The sequence below is a fragment of the Pinus tabuliformis genome, chromosome J, assembly GCF_031772625.1.
Source record: "Pinus tabuliformis cultivar Carrire ecotype Pingquan chromosome J, CPIR1, whole genome shotgun sequence".
Classification (NCBI taxonomy): Eukaryota; Viridiplantae; Streptophyta; class Pinopsida; order Pinales; family Pinaceae; genus Pinus; species Pinus tabuliformis.
This window is the reverse complement of record NC_142295.1, coordinates 438,279,853-438,295,713: the sequence shown is the minus strand read 5'-3', so window position 1 is coordinate 438,295,713 and position 15,861 is coordinate 438,279,853. Positions and strand designations below refer to the sequence as shown.

Genomic DNA, 15,861 nt, shown 5'->3' with positions numbered 1-15,861 from the left:
ATGTAGAAAGGAACTTTAGGATTCTTTTTCAAAGATGAAACACTTCATCATTATCTCCATCTTAGAGACCAAATCAACTTTTTTCCAAGTCAATATTACATTACATGCATGTTTAAAAACAAAGCAATCAACCCTTCAGGTTAATTACACATACATGTTCAAATACAAGGAAATCATCAACATCCCTGTGGTCATGCATATCATGCTTATGCATGCATTTCATCCTTCAACTTTTGCTTAAGTACACTGTACTTTTGAAGCTGAAATGAAATATAATGTTTCATCGTTCAACTTTCGCTTAAGTACACTGTACTTTCAAAGTTGAAATGAACATAATGTTGCAACAATAAAATGAGTCTCCTACTCAACTTTTCCATTCACCTTCTTGGTAAAACCTTGCAACTTGCATTCCATTAACAAAGAAATGAAAATATATGCATTATATCAATAGACATGCAATCTTAATTAGATAAGAACTCTAACCATTTCTTTCCAATCTATTTCAAAGGTCCTTCCTTTGTCTACACATCAGCATCAACATGTGAATCGTCTTGAAACACATCATTCATGGAATCTTTCTTTCCATTCATGCCATTCTCTCTTTCCGCCTTCTTCAAGTTTTGTGGAAGCATTGTTGGATTCAGAGTCCAACATTTTGCAGCAATATGTCCTTGCATATGGAAATAAGTGCAATGCATGTGCATCTTCTTGACAACATGATTTTCCTTGTCCAGTGGACCTTTGGATTCTTGTTTCCTTTCCTTCAAAAGTTTCCTGGATGTGGCCATTCTCTTCCAACATCTAGAAACATTATGGTTATCCAAACCACAAAAGGAACATGCAATTCTTTTCCCATGCTTATATGGAAATTTATCATGCTTTAAATAATCAAAAGGAATATGATTAGAACCAGATTTATACTTTTCTTTTTCACCTTTATTACCTTCCTGAGGAGGTGAATTGAATGAAGAAATAGCTCCCTTTGGAACACCATCAACCTCTTCAATGGTTTCAGAGTTTCCACAACTCTCTGGTTCAAGTGTATGCTTAGGAACACCTTCTTCCTAAAAATGATGTTTCAAGCTATTGCATTCCCCATGAATACAATATTTACACTCTTGAGGTAGAAGACTTGAAATGAAACTCATTCTTGGAACTATTTAAATTGTCTTCATGGTAGCTTTGGAACTTTCTCCATAAGATTGTCCATAGCCAAGACCCAAATACTTAGACATTTCCTCAACCATTATTGGCTCAACAATACCCTGTGCATGTTTGCCCAATCCTTTTCCTTCATAGCCCATTTTGGACATTAACTTGGAACCTATGCCTATGGTATTTTTTTCAAAAGAACCAATATAAACATTCTTAGAGGAAATTGAAGACAAACTGGAATTATTTACCTCTTCTTCAAGTTGATACTTGACTAAGGCTTCTTTGGTAACAAGGAGTTGTGTCTCCAACTCATGCACCCTTTCCAGGTTCATATTTGCAATATGAAGTTGGCCTTCCACTTCCTGCAATTTGTTAGAAAGCAATTGCTGCTCTTCCTTCATGGAATTCAACTGCTCTCGAAGCCCAACACTCATTTCTCTCACCATATCCATCATGATGAACAAGTCTTGCTTCATGTCTTTATCACATAATCTTGTGAGGAAGGAGGGTTTTGAGGACTCACTTGTAGAAGTTGTCATTATCAAAATGAATAAAAGAACAAACAAGATTATTAAAGAGCTTATTCAAGCAACCTTTTGCAACAAATCTCTTGTGCTTCAAGGATTACTTTGAGGTCCTTTGGGATAAGAAGAATGCCTTCAGCCCTTCTTCCTTCTTGTCCTCTCCTGGACTTAGCTATCAATAGCTTTCCCTTCGCCTCTGCAAACTCAAACAACAGTCAGTTTACAAGCAATCAAACAATCAATCCTTGATTGTATAAACACCTTTCAAGTTAAGAAAGCAAATAGATTGCTCTGTAAATCAATCATTTTGATCTGATACCACTTGCATCATGATACAACGTGCTTCATGAAACAACCTGCTTTAGTATAACTTACTCTGATATAACCTGAAGCTCTGATACCACCTTATCCGAAATGGGGACCTAAAGGCTTCTTGTTAGCTTAAAAGAACCTCTCCCACTCCAAAGCTTAAACAATTTCCAAGATCTATGCTTATGATTGATATTTGCAGAATTAGAAGTACTTGAAAGAGGTGTATGCTTATGTTTGTTTCTAGACTGTTTATGTGCTTTGTGTTCTTTTCTTATGCTGACATTTAAATACTTGTAACAATAAATAATGCAGCAAATAAGCAAACACAAAAGACAACAATGTAATATGGAGTTCACCCTGATATCTTGGGCTATGTCTCCTTGAGCTCTAATCAACTCGATTAGCCTCTTTGGGATTATAGTCTGAATTCTTTTACAAGTCTTTGACTCAACTCCAATGGTTTACCACTGAACCATTGGGCTTAGAATGCCATCTTATCCGGCTGGCTGTCGATACTATGCAGACAGATCTAGGCTTCTCTGGACTGGATTCCTTCAATCAGCGCTCTGGGCTATCTTGAGCTCCTGGCTTGGACCAAATCCCTCAGAATTCTTTTACTGTCTCTGGAATTCATGGAAAATTTTAGGGGCGAATGTTCGCCCTTTGGCGAAATTAAGGGGTTTTAAATTTTTAGTGGGCGAATATTTTGTATCATAGTACATTTTTACAAATCACCTCAAATAGCCCACCTTATTTTAAGGGAAAGGGTAAAAAAGGTAAATTTAGCCCTTGAAATTAGGAGTTACAACCTTCCATTCGCCCTAATTTTCAAGAATAGGTTTTATTTAAGTGAATCCTATGGGCCAAATACCATATTTATAAAAGAGGTATGGTAAATTAATAAAAATATAAATAAAGGAGAGGTATGGTAGATAAATAAAAAAAAAATTATATTTACTCCATAAGTCACCTTATATACATGCAAGGGTGTAAACAAATAAAAATATAAGTAAAGTGGAGGTATGGTAAATAAATAAAACGTCTTTTTATACTTACTCAAAAGGTATGGTAAATAAATAAAAATATAAATAAACTAGACATATGGTAAATAAATAAAACCTGTTTTTATATTTAGTCCATAACCCTCGTTCTATTTATGAACGCTCAAAAAAGAGGTTTTCTTTAAGTGAATCCTATGGGCCAAATACCATATTTGTAAAAGAGGTATGGTAAATTAATAAAAATATAAATAAACGAGAGGTATGGTAAACAAATAAAACATTTTTTTATATTTATTCCATAAGTCACCTTATATATACGAACACTCAAAAAATGCGTTATATTTAGGTGAAACCTATGGCAAAATACTATGGGACAAATACCATGGGCTAGATTATTATTAATACCATGCAAAAAAAACATTATTAACCCTAATATTAGTATTAATAAAAATAAAAATGGCGCATGGTATTGACCCATGGTATTCACCAAAATGGCACATGGTATTGACCCATGGTATTCACCTGGAATGTAGCCTATTTAAATGGGGGAATTAAACCAGCATAGATCCATCTTTACTCTGGATCTACTAACCGCCGAGAGGTATCAAATATCGTGATATGCAAACTAGCATAGAGTGAAAAAATATTTGATCCCTCTCGGGGCTTGGCGGATCAAGAGTAAAAATGGATGTTGTAATTTAATGTATGTTAAACATTTTAGCTTGGTTAAAATACCAAATAAAATAAAAATCAACTATTAATTTTATTAATTTTTATAAATTACTAATAGTAATTTTTAAGCTCCAGGTTTATGATAACCCATGGTAATACCATGGTATTTATGTGAGCATAGACTATTTAAAGGGGAAATTCTATCATCTTAGCTCCATCTTAATTCTAGGTCTACCAAGTTCTCATAGGGATAAATAGATTTCATGCCCCTAAGAGTGGTAGATGTGGAGTTAAGATGGATATAGGTTGGTTTTTATGATAATGAAGATATTAAATAAACTTAGGAAATTATATTGTAAAAACATCTTAAGGTGAATGGTTAAAGCATAGACATTGGACAAGTATATTTGTATACTTCTGTTTTAAACTGAAACAAATCCAAGGCTAAAAGGAATGGATTGATTGCACTAGTCATCCTTCTATAACTTTCCAACATAGGTTGGAGTAAACAGATTGTAATTTGGGTAATTTTTCTAACTGCAAACAGGAACATACTTGTGTATTGGTAGGGTGGTTACGAGGTCCCTAGAAGTGATGAATTTGAATTTTTCTTGGTTTTATATATAGTATTAGGTTTTTTCTCATGCTTTCTATGAATGACACAGGTGAATTTTATTCTACACCCATTAGGTTATCGATATGTAATTTTGGTAATTTTTATTTCAAAATATGTTTTAAAGAAATGCAATTATTTCATTTGTGTATTCAATAAACACAATATTCTAATGGAATTCTGCATTTATTTTCTTCCAACATTTTTGAGTTCCATGAAAAATTTGAAAGTCCTAATAGTATTCAATTATGGGTTCAAGAGAGACATAGTATTCAATTATGGGTTAAAGATATCCACACTGAATGATCTATTGGCCTTATCTTCACTTAGTTTAAGACTATTCACTTGGAGAGGCTGCATGTGCCCCCACTTCAAGAGCATAGTAAAGTCATGTAGAACTTAGAGAAGCTATCTTTAAGCTTTTAGTGAAGATTGGAAAAATGTCTGGGTTCAATAACACCCAGTCAAGCATTAAGCTTCCAATAATGCTAGATTTTAACTTGGAGCACTTTTGTGATTTGGAGGAGATGCCCCCTCGTATTTGTGACACATCTTCAGTTGTGAATTAGACTATTACTAAGTGTCATTTCCTTCGAATGTTCCCTGATGACTTGGGAACCTCAACTCTTTAAGAATGTTAAGGAAGGAAAGAAAGTACATTATGCTAAATTCTCTTATGCTTTTCAAGTTTTTCTTAGATATCTACAATTTTTCAGGTAGGAAAGTACATTATGTTAATGAAAATGTGTCTTGATAGAAAGGCCCAATTTCAAATTCTAATGCTTTCAAAAAACATTGTATAACTGTAATGTTTCTAAAAGGAAAGCATATTTTTTCAATTTAAGTATCATGATCCCATATTCCAACTTATTTTTCAGTAACCCATTAGGCTTTGTAGCTTTGAATAAATCCATGTCTTTTGATAAGATCCTCTTCCAAATTAGAACACAGTTTCCTTTTGGCAATAACCACATACAATGTCTTGATTTTGTTATTGAGAAATATAGGTTTTGAAACAAGCCTGTGCCATACAAGGACTTGATTCATTGATTATGTATCAATTATGGCTCTTGATGTAACAATGTCTTGATTTTGTTGCTTGAAAATAGAGGTTATGCTTTACTATTTCACAGAATTTCTTACAATCTTTCCATAAGTATTGATTTGTAATCTCAATCACTAAGGGATGATAGTAATGACAAAGGTAATATTCCATGGTTTGAAGTTCCCCTCTTACTAAATATTTAAATATATCACCACAATTTAACTGTTAGTTAAAGGAATTGTATTTGATTTGTAAACAATTCATTGTTTGATTTATAGATTTTGATTTTTTCCCTTTTTTACTTTTTTCTTAGATTTGGTATGAGATATCTTCCAAGACTTTGGTTCCCTAGTTTCCCCACCATAGCTACGAGGTTCAGAGGCTATCATTAAATATTCTCGGAACATTACAACTTTTCCAGGAAGTGTGCTTTAAAACATTGTTGTTTCTTTTCCATGGTGTTAATGCAAATAAGCACTGCAACTAGTGCCATTATTTAGATTAAGTGCCAAAATATAGGTGGTCTTGTAATGATGGAGTGATTGTTTTCTAGCTACTAAGGCCATATGCATTTTTATCTCTTGTGTTGTCCTGAGATATTCAAATTTAGAATAAGAATTGAGGTCTCATTTCCATTGTAGATTGCAGTCAGTTTCTTGAACATAATATATAGTAGAATATCTTTTACTAATCAACTGTGGATGGGATCCCTCGCAGGAAAGGAAATTCAAAGTGACTTAGATTTCACATTGATTTGTCAAAACATCCACACAGGAAAGAAGATTCAAAGTGACACTGATTTCACATTGATTTGTCAAAATGGAGGCAAGAGAAAGGAAAGTTTGTATTCAACAATGCTCTTAATTTCATATGTACATGCACAGACATATTAGTAGAAAATATTGAAGGGTTGCCTAAGTAATATTTTCCATTCCACTACATTCTTTACAGCTTGTAAATAAATAACTCAGAACAATTCATTACACTACTTGTTATTCTTTATTAATTAGTGGTTAAGATTTTGATATTGAACTGGCTAAGATTTTTCTTCCTTCTGTGAAATTGTGTGTTCTATAATGCTTCTTTTCCATTCACTATGTATTATAGCATATAAAGTGTGTCTAATGGAGTAGGAAGATTGGAAAGTCTTGTGATCCTTGAACTATGTTACAAGGCAGAAACCCAACGGGGCAGGGTAGGTGCACCCCCACAAAGGGGTCACAAATACCAAAGTTGGTATTGGCTAGTGCCTTGAGCTAGAAAATTTCCTTTACCCTTGTATTAACAGTGAATCTGGAGAGGATTCTAATATTATCTTTATAAGATTTATATCAGTTAAGATTGATGAATAAAATTCATGAGACATGAGCTAGGATGTCCTTGCAAGGTGGTTGTTGATTATTGGAAGCTATGATGGCCATTATGTCAGGCCAGGTGGTCGCACTCCCTTGATCGTGAGCACGATTGTGATCAAGATGGAAGACTTCATAGACTAGATTGATTGTTTAACAGTCATATTTAGTGGGCTCATTCACAAAAGCTTCTATTTCACTAATCCTTTTTATAGAGTTGTCAGATTCAATTTCCAAAGGTTTTAATTACACTATAGAGTTGAGTTTTGAGAGAGTAGTGATTCACAGTGTTAAGTATAACAGCTATGACACTTGAATGAAGACAAGCATAGTAGAGGTATCAGACTCTGTTATAAGCTTACCTGCATATTATAAGGGACTTGGTTGGCTTTTTTATAATTTTATAAACAAGTTCCATGTCATGGAAATGTGAAAAAAAATAATGATATTGCCACCATGTGGCTCTTGTCATATATGGTTTTATAATTTTTCAAAAAATTCTCTAAGAGTTCACAATGCTAAGATTCACTAGGACTTTACACAGTTTTATTATTTAGTGAAAGACTCGCCAAGATCTTACAAGATTTTATAATTGAGTAAAATATTCGCCATGCCTGGTGAGAGATTCGCCAAAAAATTATATATACATATTATATTATTGATAAAATCGCCTTCCATTTTTCCTATATACCATGAAGATTCGCCCATTTATTATACATATAAATTTAGGGGGGGTTCTTAAAATTTTCCCTGTTGGAATTCCTTCTTCTGTCTTCAGCACACAACAGACACCAGCAACAGCTTGATCATTTGATCTCTTTGCTGTTTTGAACTTCATTACAACATCATGGCTCTTAGAAGTCTGCTTTGAGCTCTCTGGCTCTGCGGCTCTGCCCCCAACCTCTGGTGACACTGCCTCTGTCAAGCCTCCAACCTCTAGTGGTTCTTTTGTTGTCCTCCCAACCTCTAGTGGCACTCTGCGAATCCTCAGCTCTATGGCTCTCTAGCCTTTTGTGCTTTGCAACTCTGTTGCGCTCAAGCTTCTGAGGAACTAGAGCTCTGGCCTCCCAACCCTTGGTGGCTTCAGCGTCTATCAAGCCTCCAACCTCTGGTGGCTTGCTGGCTTTACGGCTCTATGGCTCTTGGCTCTTTTGCTCAGCTGTGAGCTCCCTGAAGGGAAAATCTCTCTCAAGGGAAAACTTCTAAATGGATCCCCCCTTCTTTGCTTAGCTCTCTGGCCTTTGAAGAATCCTCCGACTCTGCAGCTTCAATCTGTTCCTCTGTGTGCAATCATGAGGAATCATTCCTCTGTGGCTCTGCATCTGACCCTCTGGCTCTCTGGCTCTGTGGCTCTGCATCTGGCCCTTTGGCTCTGCGTGCTTCATAATGCATTCCTGTTACAGAAACGCCTGCTTATAGCATGGCACAGGTGCGATGGACTGTTTCCAATGGGAATGACACAGTCGATCGTTCTTCTGCCTACATTCCAAAAATGGCAGCATAACGGAAACACACAGGAAAACTCACGAAAAACACATCATGTAGTTCAAATATTATGTAGCCACATTTATAAATGCTTCGGGTGCATCCCTTTATCGCAATAGCGCAACCGCATTGCGTAGGCCAAAACAACCCAATACACGGAAAATACAAATAAAATCTGCAAAGCTGGATTTCAAATTAAATGAAATAGCGTCCATAAGCCTTATCGGGTCCGCGCTTTATCGCAATTCGTAATCGAATGTCGCATGGTATATCGCTCCCCTCTGCCTTGTTAAGATCTGATCTCCAATTGCTGATCGCACTATCGGCGCATCGCATATCGTATATCGCAATGTCCTCCCACCAGGCCTTTATCCCTTCAAAGCTCCAATCCAATATGTCTTACAGATCCGATAAGGGTTTTTGGCTGCAGAATATAGTATTTCGGATCTGGTTCCATATCGCTCCATCGATGATCGCTTTATCGCACATCGTAATATCAGCACATCGTAATTCGGCTTACCCAGGGTTTCGATGTCGTACGACGGCCTTCCTCCGATGCAATATATCGGAGATCACTAATTGGGTATTCTTCTGCCTTTGGTTTAAGTCCTCCCTTTGAACCCTTCCAATGCGATTTTTCCTCTGTGAGAAAGATTTTGACTTAGAAGTCCATTACTAGATCCATTTTGGATCAATCTTATATATATTATTTTAGTTATTTTAAACATAATTATTTATAAATTAATTATATTTTTATTTTTATTTTAAATACGAGGAAAGAATTAGTTATGTGAAACATGTATACATTTATTACTATTATCATACTCGCTAAACTAAAATATAATCATTGATATTGTTTTGAGGGAGTATTAATTTAGTTGAATATTTTGTATACTGACCATTTAACCAAAATTTTAAAATAATATATTATTTAAAATGATTTAATATATTATTATTTCAAATTTTATTGGCTCAGAAAAATGTGAGTCTTGTTGTGGGCTTCATGCATCTTGATATATATATTCTGTAGGAATATTTACATTAATTCTAAATCTATCTAATAAGAGAAAAACAAATGCTAGAACTTAGTAGCATTACTCAACAAACATTAAATGTTTAATGTTATCCTAAGTTTTATTAACTGGGAGCAATTTTTATTATTTCTAAGAATTATTTTGTTGAGTTCAACTACGTTAGGGTATTTAACCACCTCTAGTTGTGCAATGTCCAATGTTGTCTAGTTGTGTTGCATGAAAGAAATAGTGTGTTGAGGTGTCCACGAAAGGATTAAACCAATGTGCCCTTTTCTCAGTATATTGAAGTATTTCTTTTTCCCAGTGCATTAAAGCAACATTGATAGGTACTTACTGGGTATTATATCTCCTTCACTTTGTACCTGTACATTAAAGTAACTTTTCCAAAGTACCATATCCCCATTGCCCGATACAATGAAACAACATTGCCATTGAAGCATATTTTCTAGGCTCCATATCCCCATCACTCGATGCAGTGAAGCGATTTCTAGGTACCATATCCCCATCGCCCATGCAGTGAAGCAATGTTGTCAACACAATATCCCTTTCACCTTTTCACCTTGTACATTGGAACTTTCATCATATAATCCATTTATATTGAAACATTTTAACATAGTAGTACATTGAATGCACCTTATGCTAGAAACAACTTCTTCTTCAAGTGGCTAACTTTAGAAAACCAGATTCTACACAAAATTCTATGAAAATTGGTATGTAAATAGCAGTGAGTTTCACTAATAATCAAATTGAATGTAGATATAATTTGAATTTATTTTACCTAATTTTCTATATATTTTTTTGTTCTCTCTGGTAGAACATTACAAATTTTATTTATGTTTAGATTAAAATTTTCTCATGTTTAACTTTTTTATTAAATAATCTATTAATAAAGAAGATAAAAAACATGACTTCCATATTTATGTTTTTTTTACCCATTACACATTATTAAAAATTTAATAAAAAACTCTATGCTAAAAATTATCAAGACAATAATAATAATAATAATAATAATAAATTGGTCAGCTTATGATTTCTCAAACTCAATTAATCATCTGGTTTTCGTTCAATAGATTTCTACAACATAAATACATATATCACAATATAATTGATTATATTTAAGTTTATAGATTCCACTGGTTAGGTTAGAATAAGCATATCAAAATATAATTAGAAAAATTAGTAAGCCTATGGTTTCTCAAACGCAATTGATCATCTAATTTTCGTTCAATAGATTTCTACAACATAAATACATATATCAAAACATAACTGATTATAATTAGGTTTATAGATTCCACGGATTATGTTGGAATAAGCATATCAAAATATAATCAATTATATTTATGCTTTCAGATGCATAATACTTGTTTTTAGGCTAATTTAGTGAATTGCATTTTTATAGGTTTTAGTACTTGTTAGTGTTATCAATAAATAAAATTAATTTTAATTTATTTGTTTAGAGTAATTTAATTAGTAATGGCTATAAAAAATTAAAATGTATTTTTATTAAATTTATAAAAAAAATTAATTTAATTAATTTAAATTTAAATTTAAATAAAAATATAAAATTATACAATAATTTTAATTAATTTAAAATAACAATAAATCTATTGAAATGACGACTTTAGTTAATGAAATTTTGTAATTATTTTTATTTAAATTATAAAATGTAAATTGTTATGGGTAAAACTTCGCAATTATTGTGAATTTAAGTACAGAATTTAGACCTTAATCTTATCCAAAAAAATGCCAACCAAACGTTAGTTAAAAAATGAAAGAAGCAATTCGATTAATGATAGTTAAAAACTTCTATATTTTGATTAAAAATTTGAATTACAATATTTTTTTGGTTGACATTAAGGTTATTTTTTTGGTTGACATTAAGGTTAAGACAATTTTATAAAGTTGTTAGACTACATTTCAAGTTTGTCATTTGCTCGATGTAATAAGTCAAATGATTAGCTGTTTGTTTAAACCACATCTCATAAGTAAATAATTGGTTGTTTGTTTTTACATTTAATTACTTATTTATTTTTACATTTTCTAAATTGAACGAGAATAAAACAATATGCATCCAATAAATTGTAAAGTCAATGTGCAAAACATAAACTACGGCATAATACTTAATAAAACGGTAATGAAACTTGACCTTCCCTATTATGATTTTTGGCTATCTCAAAATATATGGACTAAAGATAAGATAAGATATTCTGTGGCTGTTTTCGTATGTATGTGACCTGACATTCCATGGCAGGTGTTTGAGAGATCTCAAAATTTATGGCCCAAGATTTTTTCGTCGCTGCCAAATTCAACCTCATAAATCTGGACCTGTGCTCAAACAAGACCCACAGACTACAGGGGCTAATTAGTAGTTACATTGTTCTCTCTGCCGCTTAACTGGAAGAGGCATTCATCGCCATTAAAAACTACCTGATAATTGTTTGACTGAAGCAAAATCCTAAAAACAAGATACACATCCTTTCAGACGTAAATTCGCAGTCACTCTGTCCTCTCTACTGGGAGAGACATTGGTGACCGCTAAACCATCATAGAAAAGTAAGTCGATAGGCATTGGTGACCGCTAAATTAAGTCCTGACATAAATAAACAAAGAAGATAAGCTACCTAGCTTCCAACTCAGTAATGGTGACATTATTTATTGAAGGAACCCAAGGACCATCTGGAGAGGCAGTCGACACTGAGGATGCTTGAGACCCTTCGAGGTTACTCTCACTATTTTTAAAAAATGCGGGCTTTTTGGGATTTGGCAGTGTCTCAGAACAGCTGGAGATCATCAGTATAACATTAGAGATAGTGGGGCGGATGCCTGCATCAGCTTGGGTGCATAGGAGGGCAACGTGAATACATCTTACAGCTTGATCCGCCCGGCAAGTTTCTCTTATTGTGGAATCTATCATATTTAAAAGATGCCCTACCTTGTATAATCTCCATGCCTGCATCACATCATAAGTAAACCTATTGCTCACTAACAATGAATTTCTCACAGAAAACCACAGTATTAAAAGAATCATGAATTTATGTATTGAAGCCAAATTTTTGAAGTGTTACCCATTCAAGTAGGCTTTGCGTTTCTTGAGGAAAATCTGCATCACTGATTTTTCTTCCACTCACAATCTCAAGGACTAACACTCCAAAACTATAAACATCAGCTTTCATGGATAGTTGACCCCGCATTGCATACTCTGGCGCCATGTAACCGCTACATTCTCCAATGACAAACAGAAACACTTGAGAAGTGAGTGGGTCGTTGGTGTCTAAATCACATGATTGCATAAATGTCAACTGTTCATAAATGGCAGTAAGTAAGGGTGGAGGGAACTGTTAGATTACTATGTTCCAGCAACTCTTGTTTGGATATGGCTCTTGTCTTCTGGAAACAGTCTTGCTAACCCAAAGTCTGCTATCTTGGGATTCAATGTCTTATCAAGCAAAATGTTATTTGCTTTAATGTCTCTGTGAATGATTCGAGGCTCTGATTCGTCGTGGAGATATCGAAGACCACCGGCTATTCCCATTATGATTTTGTAGCGCGTCTGCCAATCGAGCAGTTTCCCATGTTCATCTGGATCTGTATTGTCACAATTCAAGCATGGTAACTTCAAAAACGTATGAATAATAAGAATGCCGAATCTCGTAATTTCTTTAAATTTTTTCAATGATTCATAATCTTTCTTAGATAGCCTTGAAGCTTACCAAACAGACTGGTGTGAAGACTTTTGTTTGGCAAATATTCATAAACAATCAATCTTTCTTGTCCCTCTGCACAGCACCCAAGCAGCTTTACAAGATTTCGGTGTAGAACATTGGCTAAAACCTTCACTTCATTCATAAATTCTTCGTTTCCTTGACTAGATCTAACAGACAACCTCTTTACTGCAATTTGTTTACCGTCTTTTGCCTTTCCCTACAAAAAAGCCAACAAAATCAACAACTCAGTATGAGGAAGAGAGTCATTCATTTTCCTTGCTATCACATTTAATTATCTGTGAAATCTCACTTTGCAAATTGTACTTCACAGTCTAATGAATGAATTTGAAAGTGCAGGCTTTGACAGTTAAAATTCATATTTCTGTTTTTTTCCTTCTGGAAAAACTGTGGCAGAGGTGTGACCTATAAACCCTAATTTTTTACCCTTTCTTGACTCCATTACTACCCTTTTTTGTGGCCTCCTATTACCCCTAATTTCCATTTAACCTTGTCTGCTACATTTTACATTCAAGAAGCTTTATTTGTCTCTGTTGATAAGTGTCCACTAGAAACTTGGGAGGTTTCACACATTAGCCACAATTTTTCCAGAAACAACCAGCATAAATAAGTCTAATGAATGTTTCTCTTTATATTGACTCAAAAAACTTTATTTGTCCCTCATTACGAGTGTAGCACTTGAAACTGAGGCATCTCTCACAGGTTTTATAAAAGCAAGAAACAGAAATAAATCTGATAAATGTTTCAATGCTTCTCTGCAGATCTCTGTACTATCTAAATGTTATTTTTGTTAATTAATTTCGACTGATTTTCTAACCAAAAATAAATAACAAGTACAATTTACCTTGTATACAGAACCAAAGCCTCCCCCTCCCAGCTTGTTGCTTTCATGAAAATTGTCCGTTGATTCTATGAGCGATTCTAAGCTGAAGAGAATTTGCTTATGCTTCAGTAATGTCGATTCCGAGTAATTTTCATGTATTCCTGTGTAAAAGAAAAGGTGAATAAGAATCTAACCGCCTCTTTCGATAACATAAATTTAGCAGTGTGAAACAGAGGTGAAACTGTAGATTTTACCTTCATTCTGAGGACGGGTTACTTGCCTTGCTGAAATAGCAGCAGATTTCAGTTTCCTCCGCAGGGCAAACAAACCGACCCCTAAAGCTAGAAGAACGCATCCCACAATCCCCAATATTATGCTTATCCTTTTTGGGGAGCTACCTGCAGTGCAGAGTGGATATGTAATATATTGGATTGTCATTTACAAAACTTGGAACAATCAAATTGTGTAACCCCAAAAGGGGTCAAATCCTAAAGGTAAATGCAGTAGCAGAGAGCCATTATATGTATATTACTTGTTTCATTCCGCCGAGGAGTCCGAGCACCTCCCTTTGGAGGGTTTGCCGGGGAAGTACCGAAAAAGGAGTGTGTATCATATCGGGCCGTGCAGCTTCCCAACATTGCTTGAGCTGCTTGCTTCATAGAATATTGGTAGAGTTTATTCCTTGCTAATTCCAAACAAGATCTGCAGTCGTTGATGGATATATCTCTCCAACACTGAACTCGACCGTAAACAGTGCCAACAGAAGAATATGCAGCTATTCCTTCGGCAAATCCATGGTTCCCATAGGCCGCATCAGACAGGTCGGAAAGAAGATTAAAAGTAGTGTTCGTAAAGTTTTGAAGATAATTTGTACTCATATTGTTTATATTCGCCAGATAAAACCCATCGGTTTCTAGCTTTGAGAAGAAGCTAGAGTTGTCGTATCGCAGAAAGCAGTTATCTAGCATTACTTGACCACCTGTGGCGTTTCCGCAAGTTTGCATAAGGCTACGAAGCGCTTCCCGTGAACAGTTTGAGCAGTCTTGCTGCGACATGTCTCCAGAGCACTGGAGGAGGCCATAAATTTTGTTGGGACTTTGACCATACGAAGAAGTGCAGAACCCTGTTTGAGATGCAGTCATAACTAGATCGTTCATTAATATAACCAAATTGTCCAAAAATGTAACTGCTACGGCGTAGGCAGAACTATCATGGCATACGGATGACTGCGATATCACGGAAACAAAGCCGCTAATGAATAATAAAGCAACCAAAAGAAATTGAAAAGTTGCTGCTTTGCAAGCATTGTGCTTATGGAAGTTTCTCATGATATTCGAACTGGCAGGCTCTTTGTCAAGGATTGTAATTAACATGGGATGCAGGCCGCTATAACATTGTTGGAATTATATCAAAGCTCGACACAGGAAGCAAATCATCTTGCAATGGTGTGGATAGGTAAGGTATGTACGTATTGGAAACCTAGTCGGAACCGGAACCTGCAACCAGTCAATGGAAAATAACGTGAACCTACTCGTATATGTGGGGTCTTGAACCTTGGTGAGAATGTGTGGTTGGCTGTCGAAATGGACTGGAGTATCCTCTGACTTCTTCTGCAAGTGTGGAAAAGCTGGTTTGCGTTAGATTGTTTGTGTCAATGGATACAAACTTAATGCGCAGTCTAACAGGGCAGGGCAAGTCATATGGTGAAAATTTATAATCATAGCGTGGAGGATTCCTGCCCACAAAACCAAAAGGCAATCCGAAATATAAATATAAAAAAGTATAATTAAAAACACCACGCCACGCCATATAAAGACACCACAGTACGATTCTACCAAAGTCAAAATCAAACTCGAACCACAGTAGGATTTTCCAAAAGTCATAATCAAAATTGAAGGTGGTATCTTTTTTAGATTTAATTATGATAAAATATGTAGATTTTTTGTATTAAGAGAATTGATAAATTCGTTGCGAATGAATTGAAAGAAAGAATTTATTAATCAATGATTTACCATCTTTATTGGATGACCTTCTGCTTACCAAAATGGAGGGTGTAAACTGTAAACTCTTCGCTGCCTTGACTACATCTGGCAGACAACCTCTTTACTGCTATTTATTTTCCG

General features: G+C 34.8%; 1 protein-coding gene across 1 annotated transcript; it reads right to left on the bottom strand.

The window, feature by feature from the left end:
* Positions 1 to 11,310: 11,310 nt before the first annotated feature.
* Positions 11,311 to 15,402, bottom strand: LOC149227700 (cysteine-rich receptor-like protein kinase 15). Its single transcript, XM_089375551.1, has 7 exons — positions 14,271 to 15,402; positions 13,993 to 14,136; positions 13,760 to 13,899; positions 12,904 to 13,114; positions 12,541 to 12,778; positions 12,259 to 12,409; positions 11,311 to 12,143 (listed from the first exon to the last, which is right to left on the bottom strand). The coding sequence occupies exons 1-7, from the start codon at positions 15,109 to 15,111 to the stop codon at positions 11,811 to 11,813; spliced, it is 2,058 nt and encodes a 685-aa protein (XP_089231677.1). The 5' UTR covers positions 15,112 to 15,402; the 3' UTR covers positions 11,311 to 11,810.
* Between the last annotated feature and the right edge of the window lie 459 nt (positions 15,403 to 15,861).